This window comes from Styela clava, chromosome 15, assembly GCF_964204865.1.
Source record: "Styela clava chromosome 15, kaStyClav1.hap1.2, whole genome shotgun sequence".
Classification (NCBI taxonomy): Eukaryota; Metazoa; Chordata; class Ascidiacea; order Stolidobranchia; family Styelidae; genus Styela; species Styela clava.
The window spans coordinates 17,965,178-17,981,605 of NC_135264.1; the positions used below are offsets into that span (position 1 = coordinate 17,965,178).

The 16,428-nt window shown below is 36.7% G+C and overlaps 1 protein-coding gene across 8 annotated transcripts; it reads left to right on the top strand.

The window, feature by feature from the left end:
- Positions 1 to 6,062: 6,062 nt before the first annotated feature.
- LOC120334057 (uncharacterized) lies at positions 6,063 to 16,168 on the top strand. Of its 8 annotated transcripts, none has more exons than XM_078109547.1 (7): positions 6,063 to 7,583; positions 8,499 to 8,602; positions 9,282 to 9,335; positions 10,239 to 10,292; positions 14,241 to 14,367; positions 14,606 to 14,656; positions 15,485 to 16,168. In XM_078109547.1, the coding sequence occupies exons 2-6, from the start codon at positions 8,593 to 8,595 to the stop codon at positions 14,622 to 14,624; spliced, it is 264 nt and encodes an 87-aa protein (XP_077965673.1). In that variant the 5' UTR covers positions 6,063 to 7,583; positions 8,499 to 8,592; the 3' UTR covers positions 14,625 to 14,656; positions 15,485 to 16,168. The 8 variants fall into 8 exon arrangements, 6 of the variants coding, with proteins under 6 accessions (XP_077965673.1, XP_077965670.1, XP_077965671.1 ...); XM_078109544.1 differs by having other exon boundaries at positions 8,499 to 8,556; XM_078109548.1 differs by lacking the exon at positions 14,241 to 14,367 and adding an exon at positions 11,072 to 11,112 and having other exon boundaries at positions 6,066 to 7,583; positions 8,499 to 8,556.
- The last annotated feature ends 260 nt before the right edge of the window (positions 16,169 to 16,428 follow it).

The window sequence follows — 16,428 nt, forward strand, 5'->3', positions numbered from 1 at the left end:
CCACACATCAGGCCAATGAATCTTTCTTCTCTCACATATTTTAAATTTATTTCAAGGTCAGGGTTTAATTAAAATCATTTTGAAAATTCAAATTATTATCATATTTTCAGGCCAGGTCTCATTCTCGAGGAAACACGATAGTTTTACGATGATTAGCCATTGCTGTGTTCTGTGTTATGTCATAAAAGTTAAATGGGTCGCCATAAGCTGTGGTAATAAATAGTGGGTCCCAACTCTGAAAAGTTTGGGAACCACAGAATTATAGTCTATCATGTCTTAACATTCAGTTGAAAATAAGCAGGCGGGTTCACTTCAATAATTCCCAGCTTGATTTATTGCAACATCAGTCAAATAACGCCGACTTCTCGGCTACGTCAGTCAAGTCATGATGATAACACTCCTATAACAGTCAGAGAATATAACGCAGCGATGCGTGATTTGTTTACAAACAATGCTTCAACAGTTGGTGTCGCAGATCGGGATCCAATAGTTATATCAAGGATGAACAATATCAGGTTAGATAGTACAAAAGAAGAATTAATAAAAAAGTTTCAATAATCGAATCATAAGGTGTATGTATGCCAAGGTATTGAATTTTTTATTATTTTTATTGTTGATGCTAATGCATACAGTCAACTGAGTTCAAGTTCAATAGAAAATTGAATAAAATTGCACCCCGTTTTAAATATTTTTTTCACTTTTTTCGTTTGTAAAATAGACTACAATCTCCACGTTATACTATATAGTTTCACTAGTCTTAGTATTTCATCGATCGCGCATAACTTTAATGGGAGATGAAGATCCTTCACTTTTGAGTGAGTGCGCATAACATTAGTCAGAGTCAGGAATAAGTCTTATAGAGTTATAGACGAGTCACTGTTACTTCTGATTGAGTGCCCGTAACTTTGTCAGAGAGGAGTATCCTTTACTTCAAAGTGAGTTCCTGCAACTTTGCTCATAGATAAGTCTCGTTTCACTCCTGAGTGAGCTCCTGCAATTTTGCTCAGTGATGAGTCTTCTTTACTACTCAGTGAGTGCCCGTAACTGTACTCAGTGTTGGATCTTCTTTACTTCTGAGAGTGTAACTTTGCTCGCAACTTTGGTCAGTGATGAGTCTTCTTTACCGCTTGTTGAGCGCCCGTAAATTTGCTTGTAAATGAATCTCCTGAGTGCGCGTAACCAATATTCCGATACTATGTAATTATTTAGTGTGCAGTGCAGACGGGTTTAAACAATAGTCTTTGTGCATTATTAGTAGTGCACATTATTGCCGTATAAAAAAGAAATATCACACACACATTATATTTATTAAGAAGTAGATGTTTGAGATCCAAATGCGTTAATTGATTCAGATGCATTGAGCACTGGCGCTAGTAATCTCGGTGTTCAATTAGAAAACTAATAGGATTTGGCTACTGTTGGTGGTAAAATAAATAAATGCTTAGCCTACTATATCAGTATTCTAACTCAATGGTTCCCAAAAATACCAAAAGAACAAAATTAAAAATGACATTTAATTTGACACTGTCTTGTTCCTGCATCACGCTTGATAGCTATTCGACATTGGCGGCACACTGAATGAAACCTAGATTGGAACATTTTCTAAATGGGCATAACTAATCCTAGTTCTCTGCTTGTTCTTTAAAATGTTCATTATCAAAATTGTTCGCGGACATATATATTTACTATCAAACATCGAAGTGAATTTTTTCGTATGGTCTGACAAATTTTTATAGAGATTTTTATAAAAATCGAACAGTGATGCATCTCTCGAATTGATTATGAATTTTATTTCCTTATTGCATTGCATCTCAAAGAGCTTCATTTGAATATTTTCTGCGCTATTGAACCCCTGCACTCAGCATCAACTTTTCTGTGTTTTGCCTTTTGTCTAAATATAATCAAATTAAATCTCATTATAGCTCATTAAACGAGTAATTGTGAATTATATACTTCTTAGGATATAATATAATTTAGTCTACACGTGTCTCACAATGAATTCTGTTACGTATAGCTAGCCCTCGAGCGTAGATTTTAAATTAATTCATCGTCAAAACCGCCGTTTTGTCGCTATAATTCAGTGAAGCGTCGCGGGCCGGATCTGGCCCGCGGGCCGTAGGTTGCCGACCCCTGGGCTACGCGAACTACATCACGGCGGGGAGGAGTCCAGCAATCCTCTCGCGTGTGATTATCGCCCACATGATTCAAACCTGCGCAGAGTACAGTAATCCAGTGCACGAAGCGCCAGCCGCCGAACAAAAACAGATTTTGCGAAATCGCCCCCTTCGTCTTTTCCTCCCTTTTTGTATATTTTTCGCCCATCGGGGGGCGATATCGCCCACTTTGTAAATCACTGTTCTAACCTATTTTTTTAAAACTACCGACACCGAAAAATTGGCTGATATTGCCGATACCGATACATCGGTACTTCTCTAGCTCAGACATGAGTCTCCTTTACTTCTGAGTGACTGCCAGTAACCTTGCTCAGTGATTAGTGAATGTCGCGTCATGTGACTCCATAATTCCATATATTTTCAGGGGCCCCTTCATGTTTTCCTTGGCCGATGGTAGCGTAGGTTTATGGTTCATGTTTTCTCAAAGCAATATTTCCAGCTTTTCCTACTAGAGTAAACCAATTGCTTTGAAAGTTTCATTGGATGAAGATTGTATTTTTCGCGAGAAGGCTTTCTCTGTGCTCAAGGAATAGTTTTTTTTTATGTGTGGATCGTATTACTCCGTTTCAAACTTTGTGTCCATTTATTTAACCGTCGCTCTCTTGTTGATAAACGTATTTTTGCATCCCAGCATGTAGTACAGGGTGGTCCAAACCCAGGCACGCGGGCTACTTCATTATCTGTGGCCCGCGTCGCCATTGCGAGATGGTAAACAAAAAATCGCATTTGGTGTTGTTTTTTCATAAAAATAACCAGAAAAAAAATCTTTTGACATATTGTTACATCACTAATGTTTCTTAATTGACTAGTGTTATGGCTAGCTGAGGCAACCAGCAAAGTTGAACAATGGGCGCTCCCATAGTATGTGAACCAAGATGGCGAACACCGAAACGTAGTATGTGTACCAGGTTAGTGTTAGCACATATTTTTATTCCAATTTTCTTTATTTTAGTTTTAATAAGTGTTCGGAGACTAACTAAGTGACTCCCGTAGTATTTGTACTTGTAATTATGAACTAATTCTAACCAAGTACACACACTATGCTACGTTCCGATGTCCGCCATCTTGGTTCACATGCTACTTGAGTATCGAATAATATACTTGGCTAATAGAAATTGTTAGCAGGCTTTATATCTTTTTGGTCGTGAATATATGATAACAAAATTGGCTTCATAGAAAACAAAAATCGTAGCCTAGGTTGACTATTTAGTAATTATCCCCTTATATCTCAAATTCGGTATTCAATAAATCCGCAGTTATTTATAATCTTTTTTGTAAGCATGATTTTGAAAAAAAAAGCAGACCAATTCATTCAGATTTTTGACTGGATATGGAAAGGAAAATACCACGATGCTCGCTTGATAAGTCTGCGAGTTGTGTCGATGACAATCTAAAACGGCATTTTCTCCTTATGCCACTTTCTCCGTTATGACGAGTTTGAAATCGCAAACTAAATGTTGATATAGTAAGATTTTTTGTATTGCACTGTTTACTTATTCTTGGAACTATTGTGGCTCGCGAACACATCCAAAATAATAGTGTGGCCCGCCAGGCCGTCAACCTTGGAACTCCCCTGATTTAGTGCAATAAAAGGCCTTAAACTATGCCATTCATGAGCCCCCTCTTCAGTAATGGCGTCATAATAACTCCATCATGACTTCAAAATAGAAGTCAAAGTCTTAGATTTTAAATGGTGATAATAGAAGTCAGTACGAAGCATTCCAATATCTGTTAAAGAAAGCTTACTTGTTATCAAAACTATATAATTCTCACGGAGTTCGGGGCGAGATATCACGTAAAATGTTGCATAGCATTAATCTAATCTAATACAGCGGTTACCAGACGTTTTGTTCGTGCGGCGAAAAAATATGCTGTTCTTCGATAAATCTCAAATGCGTGATCGTTAATGTGTACTTTATGCCATTCAACCTTAGTAAACATGAAGGGGTAGCCAAGGGAATAAAGGCAAAAGGTCAACTCTTTTTCCTCATCTCTAAACTCGGTTCAGCAGATAAATAAACTGCCTATAGCTATTGTTACATTAACCGCTGCTTTGAACAAACCTAAATAAAATCAATGTTTAAATAACTCATAATGCGAGTAAAGGTCTGAGTTCTGTTTCTTTATTTATTTTTGTTTTTAATGTTTGGTTTCAGCTTCATTTCTATTTTTAACGAATGTATCTATTGGATGGAATAATAATGAAATGGATAATAGTACAAATCAAAGCATGTCAAATGCGTTTTAGCAAGTTTTCCAGATGTTTTTTGTGAAATTACTTTGGTGCTATGTTTCTTGTATTGGTATTTTTTCATTATACTATTTGTTCTATTACAATTAATTCTAATTTAAAAGCTATTTCTTATACTTTTGCTACTTATAAGCTTTATTTTGGTACTCCAGAAGTATGTGAACAAAGATAGCGGACACGTGAACGTATGTGTACCAAGTTATGATTAGGCCATAATTTTATTCCAATTTTCCTCATTTTACCTCTATTAGGAGTTCGGGTACTAGCCAAGTGAATTCCGTACTATTTGTACATGAAAATATGGCCAAACCTTATCTGGTACTCATACCAAACACCAGTGTCCGCCATCTTGGTTCACATACTACATGAGTATTGAGTACCCATTTTTGTACAACCTAGTCCATATGTCTCTTTTAATTTAAGAAACTACGAAAATATATTCCAATGTAGGAAGAAAGGATTTACATATTTATCCCGGGGAGAGGAAAGCCGCTAAGACAGCTTAATCATATGGCAAACCACGCACTCTCGTCCGGTTACTGGTCCAGGTCAGATATGGGATTAGTTAGCCAGGTATTTGTTTTCAGAAGCAGGGACTTGATGGTGGAGGAAGCCGTAACCGACCAGCGGTTACGTGAACCACCCTACGCTGGCGAGGAGGCCAGCAATCCTTTCGCACATGATCATCCCCGCATGGGATTCGAACATGCGAACCCACGAAGGGTAATCAGAGATGCGGTGGCGAGCGTATTCCTAACGCTTAACACAATGCGCCACACAGCCGAGTCTATAATATTACTTCATTCCTGACCAGTAGAAATAGACTCCAAAAGTATTTTACTTCCTGACTGGTATTATTACTCTGTTTATGCGTAATTGATGGTAATTTTTCGGGCGAAGAATACAACGATTGATTTGTGACCGAGATTTGGAAACTTCATTGGATGCACCAGGACTGAAAACAATCCAATGAGTTATGAGAGGAAACGTTAAATCTTCAGTTTTAAGCCCAATGTGCCATAGAACGCTATTGTCAGCAAGCAATCGAACATTATCTGATGGAATAGAATTAGGCATATTGCTTATCGTTATATTTGTCAATCAGGAATAGCTCTTGTTGAAGCTATTGACAGCACAGATTTAGTAGTACTGAACCTCTTGTCCCACTAGACTAGCATAAATTTATCCCATAACAAAATAAATACTTACTCAATATTGGATTTAACAATAGCCTCTTCTGATGTCGCACAAAGTGTTAACGACATTGTGAGTTGCTGGGAAGTTATCACGTAATGGTTAAAATTTATTTTAACGTAACACAAGTCAGTGACACAAGATAATAACTCGGATAAAATTAGTAATTTATTTTCATATATTCAGACTTTTTGAGTTACAGGAACTAGGATGCAAAATCACATTACTATGGGCTCCAGGACATTGTCGGCATTCAGGGTAACAAAGTCGCCGACAAAATAGCAAAGGTATCAGCGGAGAAAATCGACGTGGACAAAGGATTATGCCAATCACACAACAAAGTCAATTCAAAAATTCGACAATTCTGCCTGAAATTTCCCATTTTTAATTGATTTTGTGTGAAGTCCCCAAAGAGAGTACTATAGGCACATAAGAGGGTTTTGTTTAAATTTTCTGGCGCAAAAGACTTAAATTGTTGAAAATTGTACTTTCATACAACACACACACTGATTTTATGTAGCAAGTGTTAAGTCAGTTGACAAAATCTGATTTTGGTCAATTTTTGAAAGCCCACATTTTTTAAATCTCATTCCACTGTTAATCATTTCCTGGTGTTAGACACTTGACTTATAGCGTACATGTAATCGAAATCGTTGTCAAAAGTTGTTGGCAAAAAGAGTAACTTATTCGAATTAGGCGTCGACTTATGAAATTCAAACATTTTAAAAATCAAATTTTTGGTTAAAATTAGAAGTGCGGTACCTCGTGAAGACTCGTTTCGTTCCTACTTCATATTATATATAATACTTCTAACAACCTATACAATTAATATTTACTGTTATGGGCTATTCCAAGTGACACTACAAGACAATTCCAGAAATTTAGCATGTTGTTGGATGCAATATATTTTCACATTTTCAGCTACATGTTTTGTTTCATTGTCCAATCAGTTGCTTTATTGAATATGTAAAAAATTGCACAAAAGTTACACCCAAGACTTACTTAGTAGATAAAAAAAATATAATAAAATATAGCGTGACACCACAGGACGGCAAATCCACCATGCACTAACATAACTGTACCACACTATCAAACACTTTGTGTCAGGAATCATCACAAAATATGTCAATTATAACAAAATTTCTACATTTCAGGCCAATTTTTATAAACCATCACGAACCTGAGTGAAATTTTAAAAATTGTTCGATAAAATGAATGCAGTCCAATAAAATTCCAATGTCTTTTGATATCAAAAATAAAAAAAAATACTTTCACTACACTTTTTAAAAAATTGATGGAATTCAACTTTTGCTTGGAATGGCCCTTATAAGTAGTTGGCACTTTGCGAATTATATTCGAATTCGTCCTCGTATCCTCGTGCAAACGTTTTCTTATGCTATTTTGTGATTCTACGTCTTGTGATGTACATTTATGTATTTTATAATTAACACTACCAGCCGAATGTGCTTAAACTATTACTTCGAGTTTTTAATTCCGCGTAGGACCCGTTTCTTCATAAGAAATATTATTGAAATTTGTTTCATTCCGCGTGGGAACCGGTTGAAAACTGCAGAATATTTTCCGCTGGATTCACAATGGTGTTAAAAATTGCTATGTATGATGCAGAAAAGTTTTTTTTACACTGCAAGAGGCAGGGTTCTCACTCACCGAACACTGGGGATGGTTCGAAGCATCTAATTATCTATTAACATTCATAATCAGCCATCTTTCCACCTCCCATTACAAGAAGAGCGCTCGCACAGTTGCAGGCTAACCCGTTAACAGCCGTCGCATGGCGAGTTAGCCTCCACTCTTATAACTTGCTTTTTTTCATACAGCAGGTACCGTAAATCATTGTTTATTGATATCCTAATAGTGATTCATACATGTTAACATCGTATTGGAAAGCTGATGTTTTCAGAACTGAACACCCACAGCGAGACAAAGTGATTTAGAGGGTTAAGGTAATTGTTTAAATATTTCATAATGATACCGGTACCGGTACCTGGATAATCACATACCTTATTTTAAGGACCATAAAGGCACTAAAATTCTCCTTTTCTCAAAAATCGGGCGGGTCTAGCAGTCTAGTGTAGTTTTGTACTTCTAGTGCAGTAGTGGGGGCAAAATAATAATCATCGATCCTAACCCCCACCTGCAACCTGACTGCGTCATTCAAAAATTACCTCACAGTGACATAAAAAGGGCCCTCATAAACTATTCTAACTGTCATCAAAGACGCACATACTACCCATACATACATCATAAAATAACCTTTAAACAATAAATGTCATTTTATAAAATGAAACTTCCAGAGTGGGGCCAATGATCTAAAATAAAGAATAGGTGCGGTTCGAATTAGGGCTAAGATCTGAAGCCGGAGCCCGACTCAAAATTCGGGCCGGGTCGGGCCTGAAATGTCAATCATTACATTCGGGTCAAGCTTCTATATCGCTGACGTTTTTTTTTTAAATTAGGCGTTTCGGTTGTGTTATGGCCACGAGAGACCGTGGTCTGCAAAAAACAGAAGTTGCGTCATCAACACGACACATACTGTACTAAACTCTTGCAATGACAATTCAATGAATTCTCAAATAAAATATGAAATTTCAGGTTTGCTTCGGGTTCAGGCCTGCAAAACCAGTTTATTAGTCGGACTCGGTCTGGTTTAATACCCACGGACATAGGTCAGGCCGGGCAGGAATTTTTGGGCCCAATCTTACCTCTAGTCCGAATCCACTGCTCAGAAGGTCCGGATTCGGACACTGGTCCGCCAGTTGAGTAGCCCTGCTCTACAGCACACATCTCCGTGCACCTCCGTGACACACAGATTGCTTTTTAGTCATTCCAACTCTTAAATAATTGTTTTTATTTTCTAGATTTCGACCTGAAGCCGCCACAGACTACGTAGATCATGTTGAGGTTTATTCGAAAAAGGTTCGGACTTTTGTGTGTTTTTTTGCTCCTGCAGTAATGTTCGAAGGTGGGTTCTGAAATTTCTAATCGCCAAGTTAGACTGTAACAGCTAGCAGGGACAGTGTGTGTTTCAAGCCAAAAAAAATTGATATATATGATACAGAAAATTGCCTTTATTCTCATTTTTTTTTCCATCTCCAACCCCACTCCCCTGGCCAAAAATATATACGATCAAATGATCAATCACTAGGGGTCACACTGAAAAGTTATTTAGACATGATTGTTTGATAACATTTGTATCTGTCATTATTTGTTCTGGATTGTTGTTCGACTACCGATTTGTTCGAGCACTGAAGCATTTCTGGTCATAAGAATTGCCTTTCCTCTCCTCTAACTTTTTATTGAAATATTTGGTGAATTTCCGAATGAATTGTATTGGCAGTTCTGATTTATTTAAAATCTATTGTTGTTTTTCCATGATTCGTGTATTTTCGAAGGTAATTCTATTTTTTTTATATGCTTCATTGCTATATTTGACGCTGTAATACAGCAACAAGGTGTCGCTGAATAGATGACTCCTGCTCAATTGCTACGAATCAATGTTTCCTGTGTTTTTAGTTTACTATGTTTCTTTTGTTGCTTTTTATTGATTCTAGCATGACGAGATAAATTATCTGAATCTCAAACTAATGGGGGTTGCTAAAAGTGTAGTCTCAAATTTTAAAATAATTTATTTTTATTTTCAGAGTTCGACCCAAAGCCTCAGATCATGGGGACGATGTTGAAGTTTATTCGAAAAGGTTTGGACTTTTGTAGGAATTTGATATTGTATTATATATTAAAAAGTCTTAGATGAAATCCTTTTTTCACTGCCCCTTTGCCACAATTCGCTTGAAACAAATACAGTGATACCTCAGTAGTCGGTCAAGATTTGTCCTTGATTGCTTCTCGAGCACCGAAGCTTTTTTGGTCATAGGAATTGACTTTCCTCTCCTGTAACTTTTTAATGAAATATTTGGTGAATATTGCTTCAAACCACAGGGGGCAAAAGTGGGAAATTTGAAAGTCAGATGAGATCACGAATATAATGCGAATAAGTTGAATTGGAACGATATCCCACAAATTAACTTTCACAACGCTACACAACTGAAGTGCACGGACGGCATTTCGAGCATCTATGAATGTAATATAACATATGCCTTAAAAAAACTTTGTAAAAGGTATTCTTTGTAATTTGACAAATATTTTGTTTTTTCTGGGAACCACCCTGTATGATTAAATACCAGATTAAATAAAACCTATTTCTTTGATATTTTTAGGAAATTCCAACATTCACATTTTTGTTTGAAACGCTTGAATTCATTAAACCCCAAAACTCTATGTTACATATTAGGGTACTCCCTTAGTATGTGAACCAAGATGCCGTACATCGGAACGTAGTATGTGTACCAAGTTAGGGCTAGGTCATGATTTTATTCCAATTTTTCCTATTTTAGTTCTCTTTCAAGTTTGGGGACTAGCCAAGTGACCCTCTTAGTATTTATACCTGAAATTATGGCCCCAACCTGGTCAACATACTACGTTCCAGTGTCCGTATCTTGGTTCACATACTTCGGCAGTATCATGTGGCTCCATGACACACAGTTTTCAAGCTCTTCTCTCATCGGGAATTCTTAAATTTAAAAAGATTATTTTATTTTCAGAGTTCGATCCAAAGCCTCGGATCACAAGGACGATGTTGAAGTTTATTCGAAAAGGTTTGGACTTTGTGCTTTTGTCTGTGAAATAAAGTCCCATCATAAGGTGTTTTTATGCCGATATATATATGGTCAACCACCCAGAGTAGGGCTGGGCCTTTCAAATCAAATAGTAAAATGTTCGAATCTGTTTAGAGCAAAATTTCGAATTGCCGCCATCTTGTTTTTTTTTCTTTCCATCAATGGTTTGGGTGAATTTCTCATTTTTTTTATTGAAGCTAATTCACATCGCAATTCTAAATTATTGATAAAACTTTTGTCTTATTGCGTGTGAACGCTCAGCAATCGGTCTTAGTGATGTATGTACAAAAAATAGCATAATATTAACTCCCAAGTATTCGAGATTCGAATAAAATATTCGATTCGATTCTGATCATCATTATATTTGAAAATGTCCAGCTCTAACCAGGAGTTGTGGTCACTAGAGTTCACTCTTACCATAAATTAAGACATGATTGATTGGTTGCATAAGTCGCTTGAACTCTTGTAGCATTGACGCCCAGTGTGTGTTGTGACACAGCTTTTGTATGATCCAACCGTATCCTAAACAAATAGTCAATGAAGCATGTCCTGCCAGAATAAGTCCTTCCTGGCAAGTTAAAGATTTTTCTGACCAGTTCTGATTAACTGAAATATTGTACCTGTTTATTGAAATTTTCCCATTTTGCTTCTGAGTGAATTTCATTTAATTTTAAGTGAGTGAGCGTTACTTTGCTTTGAGCAAATTCTTTTATTCATCATTTATCCAGCAATTCATGTAATTTCTTCCCCTTTTTCAGGAGGAAACAGAAACTATACCAGAAAAGTGAAAGAATAATAAGTTCAGTGTTTACATTTATATTTTTCAATTTTTTCAATCCTCTGCACAAAGTTTTCCCCACATTTGATACAGCTAACCCATGTAGGGTAATCAACTGTGATCCTAGCGATTTGCACAGAGCCGCAGCCAGGGTGTTCTGGGGATCGGGACCCCCTTTTTAAAATGTGAAAAAGAAAACATTTCTTTGTATCATACATGACAGGTCAGGGGTGGGCAAATTATGGCCAGCGGGTCGGATCGGCCCACTTGTGTCTGCCGAAAATATGATTATAGTTTAATGGATAATGAAATTCTGTTGAAAAGATTGATTAAAATAATGTCATAATGACCGCGATTGTTACTTTGTGCTTCTTATTATTATATAAACGTTAGCCTACCTGTTGTAAATAAGCTGTAGTTCCAAATTATTATTTGTGACTGGCCCACTCAGTAAGTAATTGCCCTACCCGGTTTAGACCCTAAAGAATCTTGGAAACCTATGTTTTCAGGCTCCTGGCTGGGCCCGTTAGTTTAACTTTGCAATTGGAAATTTCAGACCCCATTCCCCTTTGGAAACTCCTGACGCCCCTGAATTACCTGGATGCGGCACCAATTGATTGTTTTGGTTGTGGAATTGTAATTCATCACAGCGGTTTGTTGCTTTGATTTTTAATTCTATGGGTGTATTCACATTCAATTTTTGGTGCTCCCGAAGTATGTGAACCAAGATGGCACACCGGAACGTAGTATGTGTTCCAAGTTTAGGCCATAATTTTATTCCAATTTTCCTTATTTTAGTTCTTTTCCAAGTGACTCCCGTAGTATTTGTACCTGAAATTATAGCCTAACCCTATCCTGGTACACATACTACGTTCCGGTGTCCGCTATCTTGGTTCACTTACTTCTGGAGCACCTGTGTTTGAATATTTATTTCGTTTTTAGTGAGACCCAAATAGTAAAATAAAACAGGTTTCAATCCCAAACAACCATCGCATTAAAGTCAGACTAGCATGCCTTTGTCAAGATTTTGCCAAAATGTTTCAATTTAACCATTTTATAAACTTGTTAATGGGCAATTAATTTGTTTAGTTGTAATTAATGAAAAGTACAATTGTTTGATATATGAACAAACCATTCGGCAATAATTGATATGTTGGATTTATTGAACTTTTTTGTATATCACTGCGATCATTGAAATTTATTAGAAAATGCTAGGCGGCCCACAGTTTGCCGACCACTGAGTTACATATTTGTGTGTTTCACCACAGATTTACTTTTTCACTTTTAATTTGTTTGGTTTTTGCAATTATTGTTTTCACATTTTTTTATAGTCTTAAGACTTAAACTATACCAAATAATAGCAATTCTTCTCTATATTTCTAGAAGGTTTCAGGAAGTTCTCAGCTCAATGTTTTCTAAAATTTTCCATTGAATCTCACCCTTTGCCATTTTGAAACTCAGTATTTGCACTTCTTCAACCTTTATTAGATCCTCAGCTAGTGATTTGCTCATAAATCGACGCTTCAAAAGTGTACAAAGCAAAGCAAAGCAAATTATCCTAAGGGAAAATGCCCTGTTACGTATACAACGGGAGCACCTATAAATCAGTATTATAGTAACAAGAGAGCTATGCTCAAATATATGGACACGTAGCGCCACCCAATGGCAATAATTTTGATAATGTCATAGCAAAAAAAAAGTAATACCCTTCTGGAGAAAAATTTTATCTTTAACCACTGAAAATTTCAAAGCAATTGGTCCAGTATTCGAAGAGAAAAGCGATTTTTCAAAGATGATGGAGACAAATAACAATAACAACAAAATTTTCAAACGATCGTTATGTTAAACGTGTTCAATAATAGAAAACTAAAAAATATTCAAGTCCGTTCGGACGAAAACTTCTAATCACCGCTTGTTTTTTTTTTTACCTGAAGATCGTGTTAATTCCTAATTTTTTTGTTGAAGCCATCATTTTAAAAAATGATTCTGGAATACGACCCCTTTCTGGCTGGATTGCAATAAAAAGCAATTACCTATCTTTCAAGCATAACCCACAGTGGTTTGCCTGGTAATGAGGCTCTCAGCAAAATTGTAAAGAATAATTCATGATTTCACTGTCATAATACACTAAATGCATCATCCCAAATCCCTGCATGGCCGAATGGTGCCCAGTTTATCCTACAATAGTGTGCCTTTCCAAAATTAACTGATTTTTTTGGGGGGTAGGGGCATCTATCCTACAGTAATGTCCTATCGTTGAAAACTCTTACTGAAGGTCCTGAGGGTTCATGACCCCCATATCCCCCCCCCCCCCCCTCTTTCTCCTACAAAAAATTTATTAAGCTTTTTCTTATTATGTGTGGAAATATATTGTTGCTGATGGTCATTTTTGTGTTTTCTTTTGGTGAAAGTGTGACGGGTTGAGTTGGAGTGCGCTTGGTTATGGTATATTTGTGTAAAAAGGGATTTACAAATATCTTCAAGAGGGGAATGTATTGGGATTTGTATTTGGTTGTAGAGTTGCTCCTCGTTTTTTATGGGGAAGGCAAATTTATAAATTCAGTATAAGGGGAAAAATATCTTGGCATTAGTGATAAAACTAGTTGAAAGAAAGTAAATTTGTTATGTCTTCGACTGACCACCATTTGGCTATTTATCCGTGCCAAGATTGATAATTATGTTCGCCCCGTGGTACGGTCTTTCTTTGCAATCCACATGTTTTACAAACCTACGTAGAAACTATTCTCTTTACTATACGTCGATCGACGGGCTGTGGGTCGTCATCGGGTCTGTCATTATACATTTTCAGTGATATTTATCAAAATTTACAATTTTTTAAAATTTACAATCGTGGAAACACAAAGTTCACATAGAGTAGGAAAATTATCTTACATGAACCTAAAACATATGTTGTTAGAGGGCTTTGCGATTCCGAAAACGTATAATTACACTACCAATCGAAGAAACCAGACGATATTTCGGAAAACTCGATTTGGATAAAGCTGAAAATCACTCTCAAAATACACTGAAATTACTTTTCCACAACGTAAATAAAAGGCGAGATTTCGCGCAAAACGGAGCCGCCTTCGTGTGAGATAAAAATGTCAGACGACGACAAAACATTTCCAGACATGTGACCTATTTTTCAGCCAATCAGACTCAGAGGTTGACGACTCCAATCGCGACTCTAAGTTTAGAACACTGCTCTTGGGCAGATACCGATCGTTGGGGAGTAGCAACATATTCAGTGATTTCCCTACACCCCCTGATTCTCAGGTGTGACACCATACTTCAATTCATAAGTAAATAAAGCTGTATTTGAATATTTAGAAAGTGACTCTTATACCGGCGAAGATGATCAGTCAGATACATTTTTATAAATTACAAATAGTTTTATCCCTAATATTTCTACCACCCCCCTAAATGTGAAAATGTCCCCGTCCCCCCTATCGAGATAGAAAGCTGGGAACATACTGCACCCAAACGTATATATGACATGTATTTTTTTATATAGGCGAATGCAGAGAATATGAAACACTTCAAGAACGAAACGAGATATCTAAAGGTGAGTTAAAAATAAGATTAAATTTCCCTTGATATTTAGCAAATTGACAAAAAGGGTACTCCTGAACTATGCGGACCAAGATGGCGGACATCGGGACGTTGTATGTGTACCAGGTTAGGGCATAATTTTATTTCAATTTTCCTTATTTTAGTTTTATTACGAGTTCGGGGACTAGCCAAGTGACTCCTGTCGTTTCTGTAGCTGAAATTATGGCATAACCTGGTATACATACCGCGTTCCAGTGTCCGCCGTCTTTGTGCACATACTACACGAGTATTTATTTTCGTAGCTTGAAACGCCTAATAAAACCTCAAGACGTTGTTACGGTCAAACTTAGCAGTTAGGTATTTTGGACTTCATAACCATATAGCGATATTTTATTACCTTCAATATTTAAAAATACAGGCTAAGGAAGGGGTGGGCCATGCAGGTGTGACGTAAAATGTTAGAAAATCTAGAACAAGCCCTCAGATTTAAAAATAAATAATAGTCCGAAATCGAATGTCTCTAAAGCTTGAGAATGATATATTTGTAAGTCTGAGATAGCAGTAATTAGTTATTGACAGAACGTGTTGTTGTGCAGGTGACACGTGACATTGTGTGTGCAGGCTCAACAATCTGCCTGAGTAATGTAAACTAGGTTTTCAGTAATTTGTGTGTATGGGGGACCTGATACAATAAGAAAGTTACATACAATTTTCCCAATTATTCGAAATTCGTTTCTGAAATCATCAGGTATTCGAAAATGTCCATCCTTAACCATTACTTGTTTAAACATTGATTCTGAAATTCATAAAGTGAAGACTTACAGTATTCTTTCTTTTTCAGGTTTCCTGAACAAACAAAACAAAGACGCTTGTTCTTAAGATGATTTGCCACTTTATTACATTTTAAATTTTCTTCTCCAGTTTGTTATAATGTTAATGTCTTTTTATTTATCGTTTGAATTTCATATTCTGTTGTCAGTACTCATACAAGCTGCCCCTATTACGCAGAGGCCATAACCACTAGATAAGGTGTGGTCTAGATTTTTCGATCAAAGGTCAAAAAAATTGCCCACCTGGATTGGCGGGCCATGTTAGTGTGAAGTTACATATTATGAAAAATATTCAAAAAGGTGAAAAACAATAAGCCTCGTGTCAAAATTTAATTTAATCGCAATTTCAACAAATTTATTGAATTATTTCCATCTAAAACATCAAAATTTTATTTCGGTTGTCGCGGCCCAGATTGATTACCCAACGGGCTGGATTTGGCCCGCGAGCTGTAGTTTGCCCATGTCAGCACTGGATCAATCGTTTTGGGGTTTTCATAAATTCCGTGATACCAGGTTCTCACGATTTCCACGTTTGGGGGGTGGATATCCCGTTTTTTCCAGTTCTGCATTGACGTCCAATCTGCCATAAAAATCCTCGCACGAAGTGTCATATCTATGTAGAATGGCGCCCATGACAAAGTCTAAAATGCGCCCCCTTGATATTTGTTTGACAATTTATAACGACTATTATTGAATTGAGATAAAATACGAGTTTCAGTTATTCCCAATTTAAATTTGTTTTATTGAAACTTTATATGATTGATATTTTCCACGGTTTCTGTCACTGGCCATGGTTGCCACACCCAAGACACGCGAAATAGTGATTTATGTCCAATTTGCAAATATTTTCATGCCATCACGTGCTCTCTTCGATTATTCTCCACTAACCATTGACCAGCAATGATTTTATCAAATTGATAATATTTTTCATCTTCACGTTTTATTTGAAGTTTGA